General features: G+C 35.4%; 2 protein-coding genes across 2 annotated transcripts; both read left to right on the top strand.

The window, feature by feature from the left end:
- The first annotated feature begins 1,046 nt into the window (after positions 1-1,046).
- On the top strand, positions 1,047-1,982 carry LOC128565413 (olfactory receptor 5L1-like). Its single transcript, XM_053561838.1, has one exon. The coding sequence runs from the start codon at positions 1,047-1,049 to the stop codon at positions 1,980-1,982; it is 936 nt and encodes a 311-aa protein (XP_053417813.1).
- An 11,679-nt stretch (positions 1,983-13,661) lies between these two features.
- On the top strand, positions 13,662-14,640 carry LOC128565891 (olfactory receptor 5D16). The gene has a single exon (XM_053562667.1). The coding sequence runs from the start codon at positions 13,662-13,664 to the stop codon at positions 14,604-14,606; it is 945 nt and encodes a 314-aa protein (XP_053418642.1). The 3' UTR covers positions 14,607-14,640.
- Positions 14,641-16,652: the final 2,012 nt, after the last annotated feature.

Genomic DNA, 16,652 nt, shown 5'->3' with positions numbered 1-16,652 from the left:
ATGTTTGTGTGTGTTGTAAGGATTAAATATACAATGCAACTTATCTGTATGTGTATACTGCATGAATATATGTATATAATATTTTGTCTATATCTGCCTGGTATCTTTAGCTATCACTTTTTACCACAGTACATATTGATGTCATTATATATCATTCAAAATGATTGTTTTATTAGCTGCATGCTTTTTCTTCATGTGTACACTATAATTTTGATCATTCTTTCTTGTTTGACAGTTATTTCTAAGTTTTAATATTATAAGTCATGCCGCAATGCAGCAACAGTCATTTAAAAGTCATTTCCTATTATTTGACCAGTTATCCAAATAGATTAAAAGCAGTATATTCTTTTACCCAAGTGATCTTGTTAACACTGATGTGTCATAGTTACAGTGATGTTGTCCTCAAGAGTACCAATTCTCTGAATCATTCACATTATTGTAAGTGTAATGAACAAAATCACTATCCAAATTTTATGAAAATAATACTAATATGGAGTATAAAACTTACTTTCTCTATTTAAAATACATCAACAAAATGTGAACCATGTGGGTTAAGGAACTTAAATAAACATGTCTCTCATTCCTTCAGTGTAAAATTCAGAAAAAGTAACTATATTTTAAAAATTATCTTTTAGTATCCAAATTTGGAGTTTGCCAGGAAAAAAGGGATATGAATTTTACATTACAGAGGCAAATTAAGTAATCATCCTCACTTCCTACTTGACTTCTTCTTTAATGATTCAGTGACAAGTTCTCATTAGTAAAAGTCTATAGAGAAGAGCCATCTCAGTTCATATAAATCGTAACGTCTTTGACCTAATGACTGTGAACTTGAAACATCTGTATCATAACAATTATACAAAGTCAGAATTTTTCCTATATTTCCCAAAGAGTCTTATTTTTATTGATAAAATTAACTGTCAAACTTATTTTGATGAGTTTTTATAGGAAAGAGGCTTATTTCAAAGTTATATAAAAGAGAATGACTTTAAGTTTTGTTTTTTTTTTTTTCTTTTTTTTTCTTCCATCTCAGATAACTTGTGGACATGGGCAAGGAAAACTGCACTGCCGTGACAGAGTTCATTCTCCTGGGATTGTCAGACGCCCCTGAGCTGCGAGCTTTCCTCCTACTGATTTTCCTCTTCATCTATGGAGTCACAGTTTTGGCCAACCTGGGTATGACGGCACTCATCCAAGTTAGCTCCCGGCTTCATACTCCCATGTACTTTTTCCTCAGTCACTTATCCTTTGTAGATTTCTGCTACTCCTCAGTCATTGTGCCCAAGATGTTGGCTGATATTCTCAACAAGGACAAATCTATATCCTTCCTGGGGTGCATGACGCAATTCTACTTGTTTTGCACATGTGTGGTCACTGAGATCTTCCTGCTGGCAGTGATGGCCTACGACCGCTTTGTGGCCATCTGTAACCCTCTGCTGTACACTGTCACCATGTCTCGCAGGCTCTGTGTGGAGCTGGTCTCCTGCTGCTACCTTTGTGGGACAGTGTGCTCTCTCATCCACTTGTGCTCAGCTCTGGAGATCCCGTCCTACACATCAAATGTGATCAACCACTTCTTCTGCGATCTGCCCCCTCTCCTGAGCCTTGCTTGCTCAGATGTCACTGTGAATGAGGTGCTGCTGTTCACTGTGGCCGCCTTCAATGAGATCTTCGCCATCGTGATCATTCTCACTTCCTACTTGTTTATTCTGGTCACCATCCTGAGGATTCGCTCTGCAGAGGGCAGGCGCAAGGCATTTTCCACCTGTGCTTCCCACCTCACGGCCATCGTGGTCTTCCATGGAACGATCCTCTCCATTTACTGCAGGCCCAGCTCTGGTGACAGTGGGGATGCTGACAAAGTGGCCACGGTGTTCTACACTGTAGTGATTCCCATGCTGAACCCCCTGATCTACAGCCTGAGGAACAAGGATGTGAAGGAAGCTCTCAGAAAAGTGGTAGGCTCCAAGATGCATTCCTAGAGAAGATTTAATTCGCAGGATTTAGGATTCCAAAGTGGAAACAGGCAGAGTCCATAGGAGATTGCAGCCTTGGACTGTAGAGAAGAGTGATGAAATTGGCTTACATTGCTGCCTTTTGAATTTGTAAGAGAATATTGATCCCACTTGCATCAATTTATAATATTAAAAATAGATACGAGCAATATCTTTAAGACATTTAGTTTGCAATAAAACCTTTATAGGTTTATTGTGGAAATGATATTTCCTTTCAAAATAAAATATCTTTAATTTTATAATGAAGCTCACAGAGTTGTCAAAGAGAGTGTACACATATTGATAATACCATATATTCATATATGTATATGCATATCTTTTTATTATTTTTTTATTATGTTCATGGTTTATTTGGCATGTCTTTTACTAGTTTGTTTTACGTATTGCACTGTTCAGTGTTGTTGGAATTTTGGATGCTGTGTTTCCTGATAAAAGAAGAAAATTATAACTATTTCATAATAATCTTAGAAAAACTGAATTAGAGAAGCTTGAAGCATGTGTAAGCAGATTAGAATAATCTCTAGAATGTAATTAATTGTTGCTCTCTCTGTTAGCAAATTGGAGAAAAAATACTCAATTTGCATAATCATTGAAAAACTGTTATTATAAGTATAAACTGTGATAAGCATCAGCGTTTCTGAATGAAGCCTCTTCTCTGAGTTCATATCTTCCTTTTATCTTCATGCTAACTTTCAAATCCACTGTGGATGATGTGCTTACTGGCACTACAAATGGACTTCTAACCTTTGTTTATGTTCTTTGAATGTGTCTTTGGTTGTGTTGAAATTCCTTATGTTTCACCCATTTTCTGTGGATTTAAAGCACATCTCTTCATTTGTTCATGACTGATATATACAACTGACACGTTTTGTAATTCCTTAACAAGTTAACACCAATTTTGTTATTGCATTTACATGTTAAAATGGAGCTTATCTGGCTGTCTGTATCTATAATAACATTAGGGAAGCAATAAACTTGAGTTCTTGAAAATTAAGATTGGTATTTTGACCTTGATTTTTTAATTTGTTAAGTAATTTAACTTCCTCAAATCTTGGTTTTCTCCATTTCAGCATTGGGTTATACTATTAATTCATAGGCTTTAGTGAGATTAAATTTTCCTAACATTTGTGTTCTCACTGACATTCAGCAAGTATTCAGTGTGTATTCAAATGAATATCTTATGGAATTTAAGTTTTTTTTTTTAATGGATGGTTAACACTGGTGAATTAATGTTATGCATATTGGAATGATTGCATGAATTTCAAGTTCTTCTGGAATTGTAAAATGACCTGTGCTGTCATGTATGTTCTAGTAGTCAAGGTCCACTTAGGAAAACCAATATTCAGCAGGACTTACTATAGGGAATGCTAGCTATTAGAGGACTGAAAGAATATAAAGGAAATGCTGTGTATTAACTGAAATCTCATTAACTGCTGTAAGTACCTACTGCTCTTGATGTCAGAGGGCAACAGGGAAGAGGTATGGTCACCAGAAACTCAGAGCCGAGAAGCAGTGTGGTGAGGTGGGCTAAGCCCTTGTGGTGGAGACAAAACTCTCCTGGGACTGGGTCTCTGGGAGGAGGGTCCGCTCAGCAGTTTTGTCACTTTGCTGGTACATCCTAGTGGGGGCTTTGGACACCAGAGGGAACCATGTCAGACTATTGCTGGTACTTGGGAAGAGAGTAGCGTATGATGCTGGAGGAAGACACCAAGTATCTACTGTAGCTGGAATAACATTAATAAAAACAGAAAAATATAGAGAAATTTTCTTGTCTGTCCTCTCCATTTTCTTTCTCTCCCCCTCCTTTTCTTTTCTTCTTCCTCTTCTCCTCTTCTTCTTTTGTCAGCATCTAACAGGGAGCCAGTTAGGAAGGAGGGCTGCCCTTTGCAAACCCCAGCAGCAGAAGCACAGATTAAACAAAACAAAACAAAATAAAAATAGGTGGATGTGAAAATGAGAACACATCTAACAAGCACAACTCCAGAGGGATGTGCCATTTATGATGCAAGGGACACAAGTAAGAGTTTCTTCTCCCTCTTATTATCTCTCCAAGAGTGTTTACATTTTTCTATTTCTGAACACTGAAGAGTCAAGACTTTATCTTATTTCTCAAAAAAAAAAAAAGCCATGTAAATGGCCAGCCTGTATATGCAAAATACTCAACATCATTCGTCATCAGAGACATGCACATCAACACTACCAGAAGATGTCATATCATTCCAGTTAAAATGGCTTTTATCAAAAAGGCAGGCAATCATGAGTCCTGGTTAAGATGTAGACAAAGGACAAGAAATCATCATATACCATTACCAGGAATGTAAATTAGTGCAGCCACTTTGGAAAACAGCATGGAGGTGTCTCCCAAAACTAAAACTACCATGTGTCCCATCAATATCACTGCTAGATATATAGTCCAGTGAGGGAATTTAGTATATTGAAAAAATATCTGCACTCTCATGTACATTGTGTACCATACACAATAGTCAAGTTATAGAATTAACCTAAGTGTCCACTAGTGAGTGAATGGATAAAAAAATTGTGGTACATGTACTCAGTGAAATATTATATAGCCACAAAAGAATCAAATCCTGCATTTTGCAACAACATGGATAGAAGTGGAGAACATTTTGATAAGAGAAATAAGCCAAGCACAGAAAGACAAAGCTGGCATGTTCTCACTCATATGAGGGAGCTCAATCTTAAAAGAAGTTGATTGCATTGAGACAGAGAGTAGAATAGCTCTTACAGAGGGTGGGAAAAGTGATGGGGTGGGTGGAAAGAAGGTTGGGATAGTTAATGGGTGCAAAGATATAGTGAGATAGAATTAACAACTTTTGATAGCATGACAAAGTCCCTATGTCAACAGTAAGTTAGGGTAGACTTTATAATTAAAACAGCAGAAAAGAAATGTTCCTGACACAAAGTATGTTAAACCCCTGAGGTGATGGATACACAATTACCCTGAATTGATTAACTCACACTATGTTGATCAGAATATCACAGATACCCTATAAAGACGCAAAATTATGTACTCATAATAATTAAAAACTAGAAAAAAATATTCTCAATCTCTAATTATATTAATTATAAATGCAATTGATTCTTGGTAAAATGCGTAAACAAAATGATAAAAAAGGAGGCGGCTTGGTCACCTTTTAAGATTTAGAGAGAAATCCCCATGGTGCCAAATCTTATGGCAAATCTATTAATTTTGTCACACTTTCTGTAAAGTAAGGGCTATTACATTTTCCTTGACTCTTTTAGTTATAGTAATTAAGATGAAACAAAATTAAGAAGCTACTACAGAGCTAGAAAGCATAAGAAAGGGAATAATAGAACTTAAAGAAGTGAAAAAGTCATTTAGGGTATTTGAAAACACAGTAAAAATCTTTAACAACATGCTAAACCAAGGAGAAGAAAACATCTCATAGCTTGAAGACAAGTCTCTTACAATAACCCAATCATTCAAAAAGACAGAGAAGAGGATAAAAAAATCTGAGCAATCAGTAAGAGAGATTTGGGACGATATGAAGCAAACTAACATTGGAATTATAGGCACTATAGAAGAAGAAAAAGCTAAAAACATAGATAACCCATTGGAGGAAATATTGAGGAAATCCTCCCCGATATCTACTGGGCACCTTTTATCAAAAACATGTAGTTGCTAATCATAAGTTCTTTTAGCAATTAGTAGGACCTTGTTAATGTGATAGAATGGAAAGGTTGACTCAGAATTAGGAAAGTATTGAGGAATAGATGTAAATGACTAAACCACAAGTCTTACATCAGCTTTTACGTTCACTTGTCTTTTGACAGTCTATTGCAAATTAAATGATACATTCAGAATGAATTAAATGATACATTCAGAATGAATAAATTATGCAGAAATTGTGTAAAGAAACATATGAATAATAATGTATTTTAGATGTAATATAGAGTCAGTAGAGCTGGTGAGGTGGCTCACACCCATAATCCCAGCACTTGGGAGGCCAACCACCGGTGGATTGACTGAGCTCATAGGTTTGAGACCAATCTGAGCCAGAGTGAGACCCTGTCTCTAAAAATAGCCGGGCGTTGTGGTGGGCGCCTGTAGTCCCAGCTACTTGGGAGGCTGAGGCAGGAGGATGACTAGAACCAAAGAGTTTGAGGTTGCTGTGAGTTGTGACGCTATAGCACTCTATCAATATAGCATCAGTAAAAACCCTCATGTTGACGTATTTAAGACAGTGGATTTAGTTCTGTTTCAACCTGAAACTTAGAGACACAAAAATCAAAAACAGAGAGATTTGTAAAATGTAAGCTCAAATTTTGAATTACTTTCTATGAGGGTTTTATTCAAAATTTCCTTATATTTCCATTGGTTGCTATTTATTTTCACAATGATTTATAAAAAATTTTAAATTTTAAAAAGTATTAAGTTTTAAGGATAAAGTTGGCAAAAATATTATAATTTGGTAATTCCATTTAATTTTATGTATTAGGTTATTTTAGCAAGTAGTTTATATTTTAGTGGGTTTATATTCAATTTCTTGGCAACTTGAGGATAAATTTAGTAAAAATAAATACTACCCCTTTCTGTATTTTACTTCACATTTATATGATATTTAACTTAAAATTTGGTATGCTGTTTATTGGGTTTTATTTATTTTTAATCTTTTGTATATTTGTTGAATGAATCCCTACAAAATAATTGTCTGAATTCCATTCCTAAACCATGCAGTAATATTCATAACATCATTTATTGAGAATAATTTCTTTGTAATATTCCATTAACATACACACATTTCTAAATAAATTCTCAATGCATTCTTAGCATTGAACTTTCAGCCAGACACGAAATAATATCTCACTGTCCTCACCTCAACTTCTTTCATAAGAAAGATGGTTACACTGTTTTGTAATGCAATTTAACATTCAAAATACTAGATTTTATCTGACAGATCTATTGATGTTATGGAAGAGAGTTACACACACTACCTGTCTTTCCTTGGTAATTGTCACACTATTAAATAGCAATAACTATATTATGCCTCTGGCTTGTTATAATAATTCTTAGTGGGGGAAGGCATTTTTACACATCACTTTTAATGGGAACAAATTGTAGAGTTTCTTACAAATATTTTATTATAATAATTCATCTTATTCTATAATCACACCCTGAGGAATCAATCCAAGCATATGAGCAATTCTATATTAAACATCTGTTTAGCAGAAAAGTCAATAACCAGAAAAAAAGTTCAATATTTAAAAATTAATTAAACATTTCAACAAGTAGCCTTTTAAGAACACTGTAAATGAACTTCAGAGATAAAATAACCCATATTCTGACATTTGTTCCAGTCTACCAACTTGTTTGACTCTTTTAGAACTGCCTTGATGTTGTAAGTAATCTCAGCAGAACTTTCTTTGAAAATGTAGGAATTAGAGCTTGAGTATTTTTGGCCTAGAGCAAAGCATGCTTTATGTTGCTAAAGTTAACATAAAGATAAACATTGAAAATGAGTTTATTTGTTTTGAATTTTTATGTCACTAAGGAATGTCATTTAACATTTACCTACATTTAACAAACTGCAGGTTGTGTTACAGATCTTGTCTCTGTCACTACCTATGAGTTGAGATGAGTCCATCTAAACTCTGAGTTTGATTTAATCAATAACATTTATTTTGAAAGACTATTTTCACAAGAATTGAACTCATTTCATTTTTAAATTAAGCCTTCAACATTTATGACAATCCATACATTTTAAATTAGGCCTTTCTGTTAATGATGAGCCTAACTATATAGAAGATGGCACTGCTTCCGAGAATAAGGAATGTTGTTTCTGAAATATTTCTCACCAGGCACTTCACTTCCCCATATCCATACCAGTTCATAGTTTACTTGTTACAAGACTCAAAACCACCCAACATTCCCACATGAAACAATCTTTGATAATTCATCTATGACACGAAAGTTTCTTTGCTATCAATTATAAGCTATATCCAATCACAGAGATGTTATAATGTATGCAAGTATGACTTATCATACATTAAATAGCATGGACTAAAATACTAATGCTCTTTTCTAGAATTCTGTCAGGAAAAAGAAGAATGGAATCCATATTTTCATACATTTTATAGTAAACTGAATTTTTATACCATGTTCTAGATTTTCTAATTCATTAATTCTTTGATTCTTATAACAAAGGCCTATGGTCATAACACAGAGTAAAATCAGGACTCTCGGAGTTAAGAGCTGTGATTCATTCATTATGATCATCAGACAAATGCAAATCAAAACCATTTTGAGATATCATCTAACTCCAGCAAGATTAGCCCACATTACAAAATCCTAAAACTACAGATATTGGTGTGGATGTGGAGAGAAGAGAACACTTCTGCACTGCTGGTGGGAATGCAAGTGAATATGTTCCTTCTGGAAAGAAGTTTGGAGAACACTTAGGGAACTAAAAGTCGACCTGTCATTTGATCCTGCAATTCCTCTACTAGGTATATATCCACATGACCAAAAATCACTTTGCAGCAAAGATATTTACACCAGAATGTTTATTGCAGCCCAAATTGTATTTGCCAACACATGGAAGCAGTCCAAGTGCCCATTGACTTATGAATGGATTAACAAATTGTGATATATGTATAGCATGAAATATTATGCAGCCTTAAAAAAGATAGAGACTTTACCTCTTTTATTTTTACATGGATGGAACTGGAACATATTCTTCTCAGTAAAGTATCTTAAGAATGGGAGAAACAAATCCAATGTATTCAGGACCATTATGAAACCAATATATAATCAGCCACACTTCCATATGAAAGATAAGACATAACTATAGTCCAGGATAAAGGAGGGAAGAGGAGAGGGAGGGTAGAGGAGAAAGTAGGTGGAGGGAGGGTATTGGTGGGACCTCAGCTGTGTTGTATATTGCAAGGGTACATGTCAAATCTATTAAGAGTAGAGTACAGATGTCACAACAATAATTAAGTAAGTGAGGTGAAGGCTATGTTAACCAGTTTGATGTAAGCATTCCAAATTGTATATAAAATCAGCACATTGTACCACATAAAATCAAAAAGAGAAAAACTTGTGATTTGTTTCTGGTTCTAACAATTAATGGTTGGTCTTTAAAAGTGGACACATTCTTAATCCTAACTAGAAGAGTGTCAGACTTAGAGGAAATATTTCAGATTAATGAAATAAGGCTAAGGGCTATGCTTAATAATACTTATATGTACATACGTACATTCTTCAGTAGACGTAGCAATACGTGAGGGGGAGACACGGGTTCAAGAGAATATTTGTGATCTCCAGGAGCCTGTGCCTTAGTTGAGGGGAATGCCTTGTAAATGTATAAACAGATCACTGTAGCACACCATGGCCTGAGCAAAAAGGAAACAAAGTCCAATTCACTGAAATTGTGACTATCAAAGAAATATAAACTTGGTCTGGAGGAGTCATAAACTATTTCGTGAAAGGTTTCACACCTCAGCCAGATGAATAAGCTAAATAGTAAATTAACTGTAGACCTGGTTGATGAGATATTACGGAAATGTGCAGAGACGCAAGACAAGAGCAATAGATGATAGATCGATATTGATGTAATTTGTACAGAAAAGTGAGGAGGAATAATTCCAGTAGAAAAGGCTTTCGATGCCACTTTTAGGAACATGGAAACACATATATAAGTGATTGGGAATCACTCAGATTTACAAATAGGAGGATGATTTTGTTATTGTAGCTTTTTAAAATTAAATATTCATATCACGGAGAAGATTTTCCAATTCATGACTATTTGATTTTTATACCAATGGCCTAAAAATAAGCTAAAACTTATCTGGGTCTAGTTTATACTTACTTGATGCATTTATTTTTGAAGTAAGTGATATACTCACGAAGTCAACTTTCTCTTCTTTCATCTCAGCCATGTGAAAAATACTTAGTACAGGTACCCAGAGATACTTTATGCACATAAAAAAAGACATAAATAGATTTTTTTTGGTAAAGAGTTATGTTAGTGTTGGTGTGACAGATAAATACAAGGATGAATTTACAGGCATAAAGGCCAATTAGGACCCTACTGAAAAGTGCAAGTGTTACTATGATCTGAAGAATTTTCAGCAATGATGAAGAAGATAATTAAGAATTCCATGGAAATGTGGCATTTGGAGAGACTTCATGGTCTACATGGAGTGATGAAAGCCGTATGATCAACCAAAAGAAAAGAAAAAGTGCATAGCGGACATCATATTTGCTTACATGTTATTCGGGATGTCTGAAATAACTTTACTTGTTCTAGTCAGATGTAGCTGCTTCTGGGGACACTGAGAAGCAAACTCCAAACATTTGTAGTCACGTACTCAATGTATATGCAGAAATGCTGTGCGCCAAGTATCCTTGGCAGGAATATGACCAAGTAGCCCAGAGACCTACAGGCAGAAGCTCCTGTTTCTCTAGGGTGGTCAGTGTAGCAAGGGAAAGTTAGGCTTTGCTAAGACCAGAGTCATAGCAAATATCTAGATATAATTGTTCAGTAAATTAAAAAGACAACTTCTGCTATAGTTTGTAATTATACAAGAGAAAAAAGAATATTATGGTAATGATCAAGGAGAATAGGGAGATGGCCTTTAAACTTTTAAGTTAATTTTCATATAAAATGTTTCTAAAGCTGCTGGTGTTTTCATTCAGGTTTTCCATGAAACCAGAATTATATCAAAAAAGAGTATTTAATTTTAATTGCTTGTTTGGAGGCCCCGGGAGGATAAGGCAACCCATTTTTTTCTAGGTCACAATGCCACTGGGAGTGACAATAGAAATAAAAGTCTTAGCATCTCCCCCAAGTAAGCTCTCCAGAGGCAGAAGAGGCTGCCTTTCCACTGGCAGGCTTGTTTGTGGGTCTGAGAAAACAGACAATCTTTTCTACGTAGGGTATGTAGAATCTGCCGTAGGTGTGTGGTTTCTTCATGGTAAAAGTAATTTGGGGGGAAATTTCAAATCACTGCAGACATCATGTATCTGGACATCTGGGGAAGTGTACACTCTCTATACTTTGTATAGAGCTTTGTTTAGAGGGCATGGCTTAGCTGATTTTTTTGATAGCATTGTCCTCAGCAACTATTTCCTGGGATCTGGAGAATACAAGGGCCCTAAGAGTTTTCAGGAATATATATCTCTTTGCTTCTGTAAATTTTGAGATGTGTATAAGGGAGATGAGTATTTAAATATAAATGAATTAAAACTAATAAAATAAACCTTCTGGAGAAATAGCATAAAGATTGCCCTTTCTGGATAACATCACAAAGCGTGGGGGGAAAGTGCTGGTTGATGAGGGCAAGAAGGAAAAAAAAGAGAGAGAGAGAAGATATTATAAGGAAGAAGAATTTAGATACTACAATGCCTGGATTCAAAGATAATATACACTGTTTAACCCATGTTATGGTGAACCATGATATAAATTTACATCAGTCTTAAGTTCAGAGAGAAGAAACATTAAAATCTACCAGAATCAAGGGCATGAGGCAGTCGTTCTCAACTACAGAAAATCCTGCATTTTCTTTTCTTTTTTTTTTTTTTGACTTTTTTTTATTAAATCATAAACACATAGATCATGTATACATTTATGGGGTACCACGTGCTGATTTCATATAGAATTAAGAATGTTTACATCACACTGGTTAATATATACCTCATCTAGTTTACTTAATTATTGTGTTAAGACATTTATACTCTGATTTCTCTCCTCAAGGAACATTTAACCATGTCTGGAGCCATTTTTGGTTTTTACATCTGGGCTGGGGGCAGTGAGGCTCCGTCTAGTGGACAGCAGCAGAGATGCTGCTTTGAGGGTACACTGCACAGGGCAGCCTCCCACAACAGTGAATTATCCGCAATGAAAATATCAACAGTGCTGAAGTTTAGAAACCCTAAAGTGGGGCAATAAGAATGAGCTTACCATAGTCAGGAGTGACTGGAAAGGATTTTTTTCTCATTAGTGCTTAAATCCCTGGACATCTGAACATACAGTGCCGTAGAGTATCCTCTGCATTGCATGGGGCCCCAGTCGTTAGTGCTAGGACATTTATAACCCATTTCTTGGATTTAAGAATCAGAGATAAACTTTACCAAAAATGATAGTTTGTGTAAGAGATCTTCATGATAAAGGGATATAATTGAGGGGATTTTTGGTATGAATGACTAAAACAAGGACAGTTCCAGGTGACCAGATGTGTTGGTTGCTCTAAGATTCAGAGTCATCCGGGATATAGCATTGCCAGATTTAGCAAACATAAATACAGGATGCCAAATTAGATTTCAATCTTAGGTAAACAAATAATATTTCTAATATGATTATGCCTCACGGAATATTTCAGACATGCTTACAAGAAACAATTTGTTATCTATCTAAGATTCATATTTAACTAAGGCCATTTATTTTATCCAACAACTCTACCAGGGCACAGATTTGAGAAGTCCCACCATTCTGTATATTAAAAAATCTTTTCTCATGAATGTCTTCAGGGTATGGTGACATTTTTAGTTTTTCATCCATATTCTTGACAGGTAATATGGGGACACGAAGAATATTTCTAGGTGACTTGAAGTGAGAGTAAAGAAAAAGATAGTGCTCTTGTCAGTGTTTATGGACTTTTAATAATGCTTATTTGTGAATGGTGTCATTTCTTTAACTTTCATTCTCTATGTTGCATCTTAACACAGATATTCAGAACATCTTTTAGGCTCTCAGCACTTCCACTGAACTATTAAGTAATTTCCATAGTTTATAATCTAAAGATTGTCTTAAAGGTGGTCGAAAGAATTAGCAAAGTGGAATAAGAAAATGTAATCTTTGCAAAATAAAGTATTAGGGTCTCTGCATGTAATGAAGTTCAGAGATGGATACACAGGAATGGATATAAAATTAAGAGTCAAGAAAACTGGGTTCGTTAATCATCCAATATGTATATATATTGGGCAAGTCGTGACTTCTTCCAACTTCTACTTTCTCATCTTTAGAATAAAGCTGTTCAGTAGATAGTTCTTTGTTGAATAAAATGGAGAAATTAATGAGTTTTGTTTGACCAATTTAGTGAAAAAGAAGAATAGTGATTAAAATGCGAAACTAATAGTCAATCATGAACATGATAATTATTGGTCCATTCTTTTACTACACCATGCTATGTGCAATAATATTACATGGAAAATATTAATAGCCTTAAGTATAGAAGCAATTCATATGTTTCCACTTTTCATTAGTAATTGTAGTACCAAAATATCAAATTATCTCATTTTTGCTGGACTTTTCTCCTTTGTAGAATTCCTCAAGTTCAGTGTTTTACATGAGGATTTAAATGCATGTTATCATCCAAATTGCTTGAGTCGATACTTATCACACTGTTATGGTTTCAAAATTATATTGAGAACATGGCCAGAATTAATTTAACAATTTTAGAAAAAGTAACGTTTATTATTTAATGTAGTTTTTAAACTTTGGTTACTTCTGTCACGATACTTAACCTTAACCATGATAGTAACAGAGAACTATTTGTCTCATCTTATGTTCTGCAGAGGGGAGAGTTAAGCATGATTTATGTATCAATCACTTTCCATATTTTATTTCCAATATTGATTTTCAGATTGTACCAAAGGGAAACATGTTTCTGACAGAGAGGAATATAACTTCTGAGGCCACGTTCACCCTCTTGGGCTTCTCAGATTACCCAGAACTGTGGCTTCCCCTCTTCTTTATATTTCTGGCAATCTATGCCTTCAGTGTGGTAGGGAATCTTGGGATGATTGTGATCATCAAAATTAACCCCAAACTGCACACTCCCATGTACTTTTTCCTCAGCCACCTCTCCTTTGTGGATTTCTGCTATTCTTCCATTATTGCTCCCAAGATGCTGGTGAATCTGATTATGGAAGACAGAACCATTTCATTCCCAGGGTGTATGGTGCAATTCTTTTTCTTTTGCACCTTTGTAGTGACTGAATTGATTCTGTTTGCTGTGATGGCCTATGACCGCTTTGTGGCCATTTGCAATCCTCTGCTTTACACGGTGGCCATGTCCCAGAAACTCTGCGCCTTGCTGGTGTTTGGATCGTATGCCTGGGGAGTAGCGTGTTCCCTGATGCTCACATGCTCTGCTTTAAAGTTATCTTTTCGGGGTTTTAACACAATCAATCACTTCTTCTGTGAGTTATCTTCCCTGATATCCCTCTCTTGCTCTGATTCTTCTCTCACCCAGTTGCTCCTTTTCACTGTTGCCACTTCTAATGAGATAATCACACTGCTCATCATTCTTACATCTTATGTGTTCATCCTTGTCACTACCCTGAAGATGCATTCAGCCAGCGGGCACCTCAAAGTCTTCTCCACCTGTGCCTCCCACCTGACCGCCATCACCATCTTCCACGGCACCATCCTCTTCCTCTACTGTGTGCCCAACTCCAAAAACTCCAGGCACACAGTCAAAGTGGCCTCTGTGTTTTACACAGTGGTGATCCCCATGTTGAACCCCCTGATCTACAGTCTGAGAAATAAGGATGTCAAGGATACAGTCAGCAAGATAATGAACACAAAATTGTTTTCATATTGAAAGTATGCATCAGTATACATTTAATTTGGTTATTACACAACTTTTTATGCTTTTTGAATGACAGTACATCCAGAATTCTTTAAAAAAAACTTGAAATTTTCAAAAATTAAATTTTATAATGGGATGATTTTAAATTTTAGGTCATCCTGGATAAGCCTGACAGGATTGTTTGACCTTGATTCAGTCTTTGTCTATAAAGTGCTATAAAATGATTTATTTCATAAGGTGTTGTATGAAGTATATTAAAAGGTAGACAATGTATCTGACATAAGGTAAATGTACAGTGTAGGCTAGATCTCTCATTTTTTCTATCTTTCTTGGTAAATGATAGGCCTTAGGTGCTAATTTAACAATCAATCTTGCATTGAAACTTTAGTGAAATAAATAGATTTTAGGAATAAAATAGACCCACCTTTTAGGACCTCAAAATCCAGCGGTATTTGTAAATTGTGAGGCGAGTACTTCAAATCCATTTAGGGATATAAATTGTATTACTTTATGATCACATGCTATTTTAATTTGGCCTATAAGGATGGGAAGGTTTTTTTTTTTTTTTTTTTGAGACAGGGTTTCATTATGTCACCCTTGGTAGAGTGCTGTGGCGTCACAGCTCACAGCAACCTCAAACTCCCAGGCATAAGAGATTCTCTTGCCTCAGCCTACCAAGTAGCTGGGACTACAGGCACCCAACACAATGCCTGGCTGTTTTTTTGTTGCAGTTGTCATTGTTTCGCTGGCTCGGGCCATGTTCGAACCTGACATGTGCATGTGGCTGGCACAGTAACCACTGTGCTAAGAGCACCGAGCCGGGATGGAAAGATTTTTAAGAGAAACAAAAAGCAAGACAAAACTCTTATTCAGGAGTAAAGCGCATGGATAATGTTCAGGTGAGGGTTCTGTAAGGTTCAATAAATATTTTTGAGCTACAATTTCATATTATATGCTTACAAGGTCTATTGCTACAGGCTTGAAGAAGTGCTTGGTTAAATGTGATGTTGCTTCTATTTTAAATTATTTCAGAAAAGAGTTCCAGTGTGGAGAGTGAAAGAATGTATAAAAGGTTTAGAAATATTAGATTGCTTCTTGGAACATTGAGAACATAAACAGAGACGATGTGTTTACCTTCAATGTTTATGATTCTTTTCCATTTTCTACCAATCAGAACAAATATTGACAGGGCAACTTGAACAAGTGTATATCACAGTTGGCTCCTCTGGACTCTTAAGACAGTTTTCAAAAACACTGGGTGCAGCTGTTATAAGTATTGAGAGCTAATTGTTTTGCTTCACTTTGAATCTTGTTTTAAATTAACTGTCATTTTAAAGTAAAATTTAAATAAAGAAATAAAGGTCAAGATTATCATGGATCTTGGGAAGATATGATATTTGTCAAATAAGTTTAATGTTTATTATAAGTCATCAGTACACACAAGTATCTGATTTGGAAATGTTGTAAGACAATATTTACCTTTTCTTTCATCTCTTTTATCATGTATTTTACCCAAATTACTTATAAATGGTCTTCATGTATTTGATAGTATTTGTGTTTTTGGATGAAATGCTAAATTAAGTCCAAAAACTATTGAGAGAAGAAATTCTGGCTGTTTGGGGAGGGAAAATGGAAGCTTCAAAGCTTCAAAGGACAAGCTGACTCTTTTGTTACAAGCTAACACACCTAGGACTTTACATTGAAGCCAGAACTCATTTGCCATTCAGAAAACCCTAATGCCCATAAGAATTATCCTGAATGGAATCTACTCCACTGGAGCTCTAGAAATACAATAGCAAAGCATGGATGAGAACATGCCACTGTACAGTATCATTTACCAAACACTATAAGCCTACTGTTAAGACCTAATGTTGAGAAAAAAATTATTTTCAAAATATTACTGCCCATTGATGGTGTATTTGGTCACTTAAGAGCACTGACAAAGACATGCAGGGAGATTAATGCTGTTTTTATGCCTGTGAACACAACATCTATTCTGAAGCCTGTGGCCCAAGGGGTAATTTTGATGTCAAGTCTTATTATTTCAGAAGTACATTT

Source organism: Nycticebus coucang, chromosome 14, assembly GCF_027406575.1.
Source record: "Nycticebus coucang isolate mNycCou1 chromosome 14, mNycCou1.pri, whole genome shotgun sequence".
NCBI classification, from domain to species: domain Eukaryota; kingdom Metazoa; phylum Chordata; class Mammalia; order Primates; family Lorisidae; genus Nycticebus; species Nycticebus coucang.
The sequence above is the reverse complement of the archived record's forward strand: the minus strand, read 5'-3'. Positions and strand labels throughout refer to the sequence as shown.

Excerpts from the sequence above, each read along its gene's own strand:
- LOC128565413 (XM_053561838.1), top strand. The coding sequence starts at position 1,047 with ATGGGCAAGGAAAACTGCACTGCCGTGACAGAGTTCATTCTCCTGGGA.
- LOC128565891 (XM_053562667.1), top strand. The coding sequence starts at position 13,662 with ATGTTTCTGACAGAGAGGAATATAACTTCTGAGGCCACGTTCACCCTC.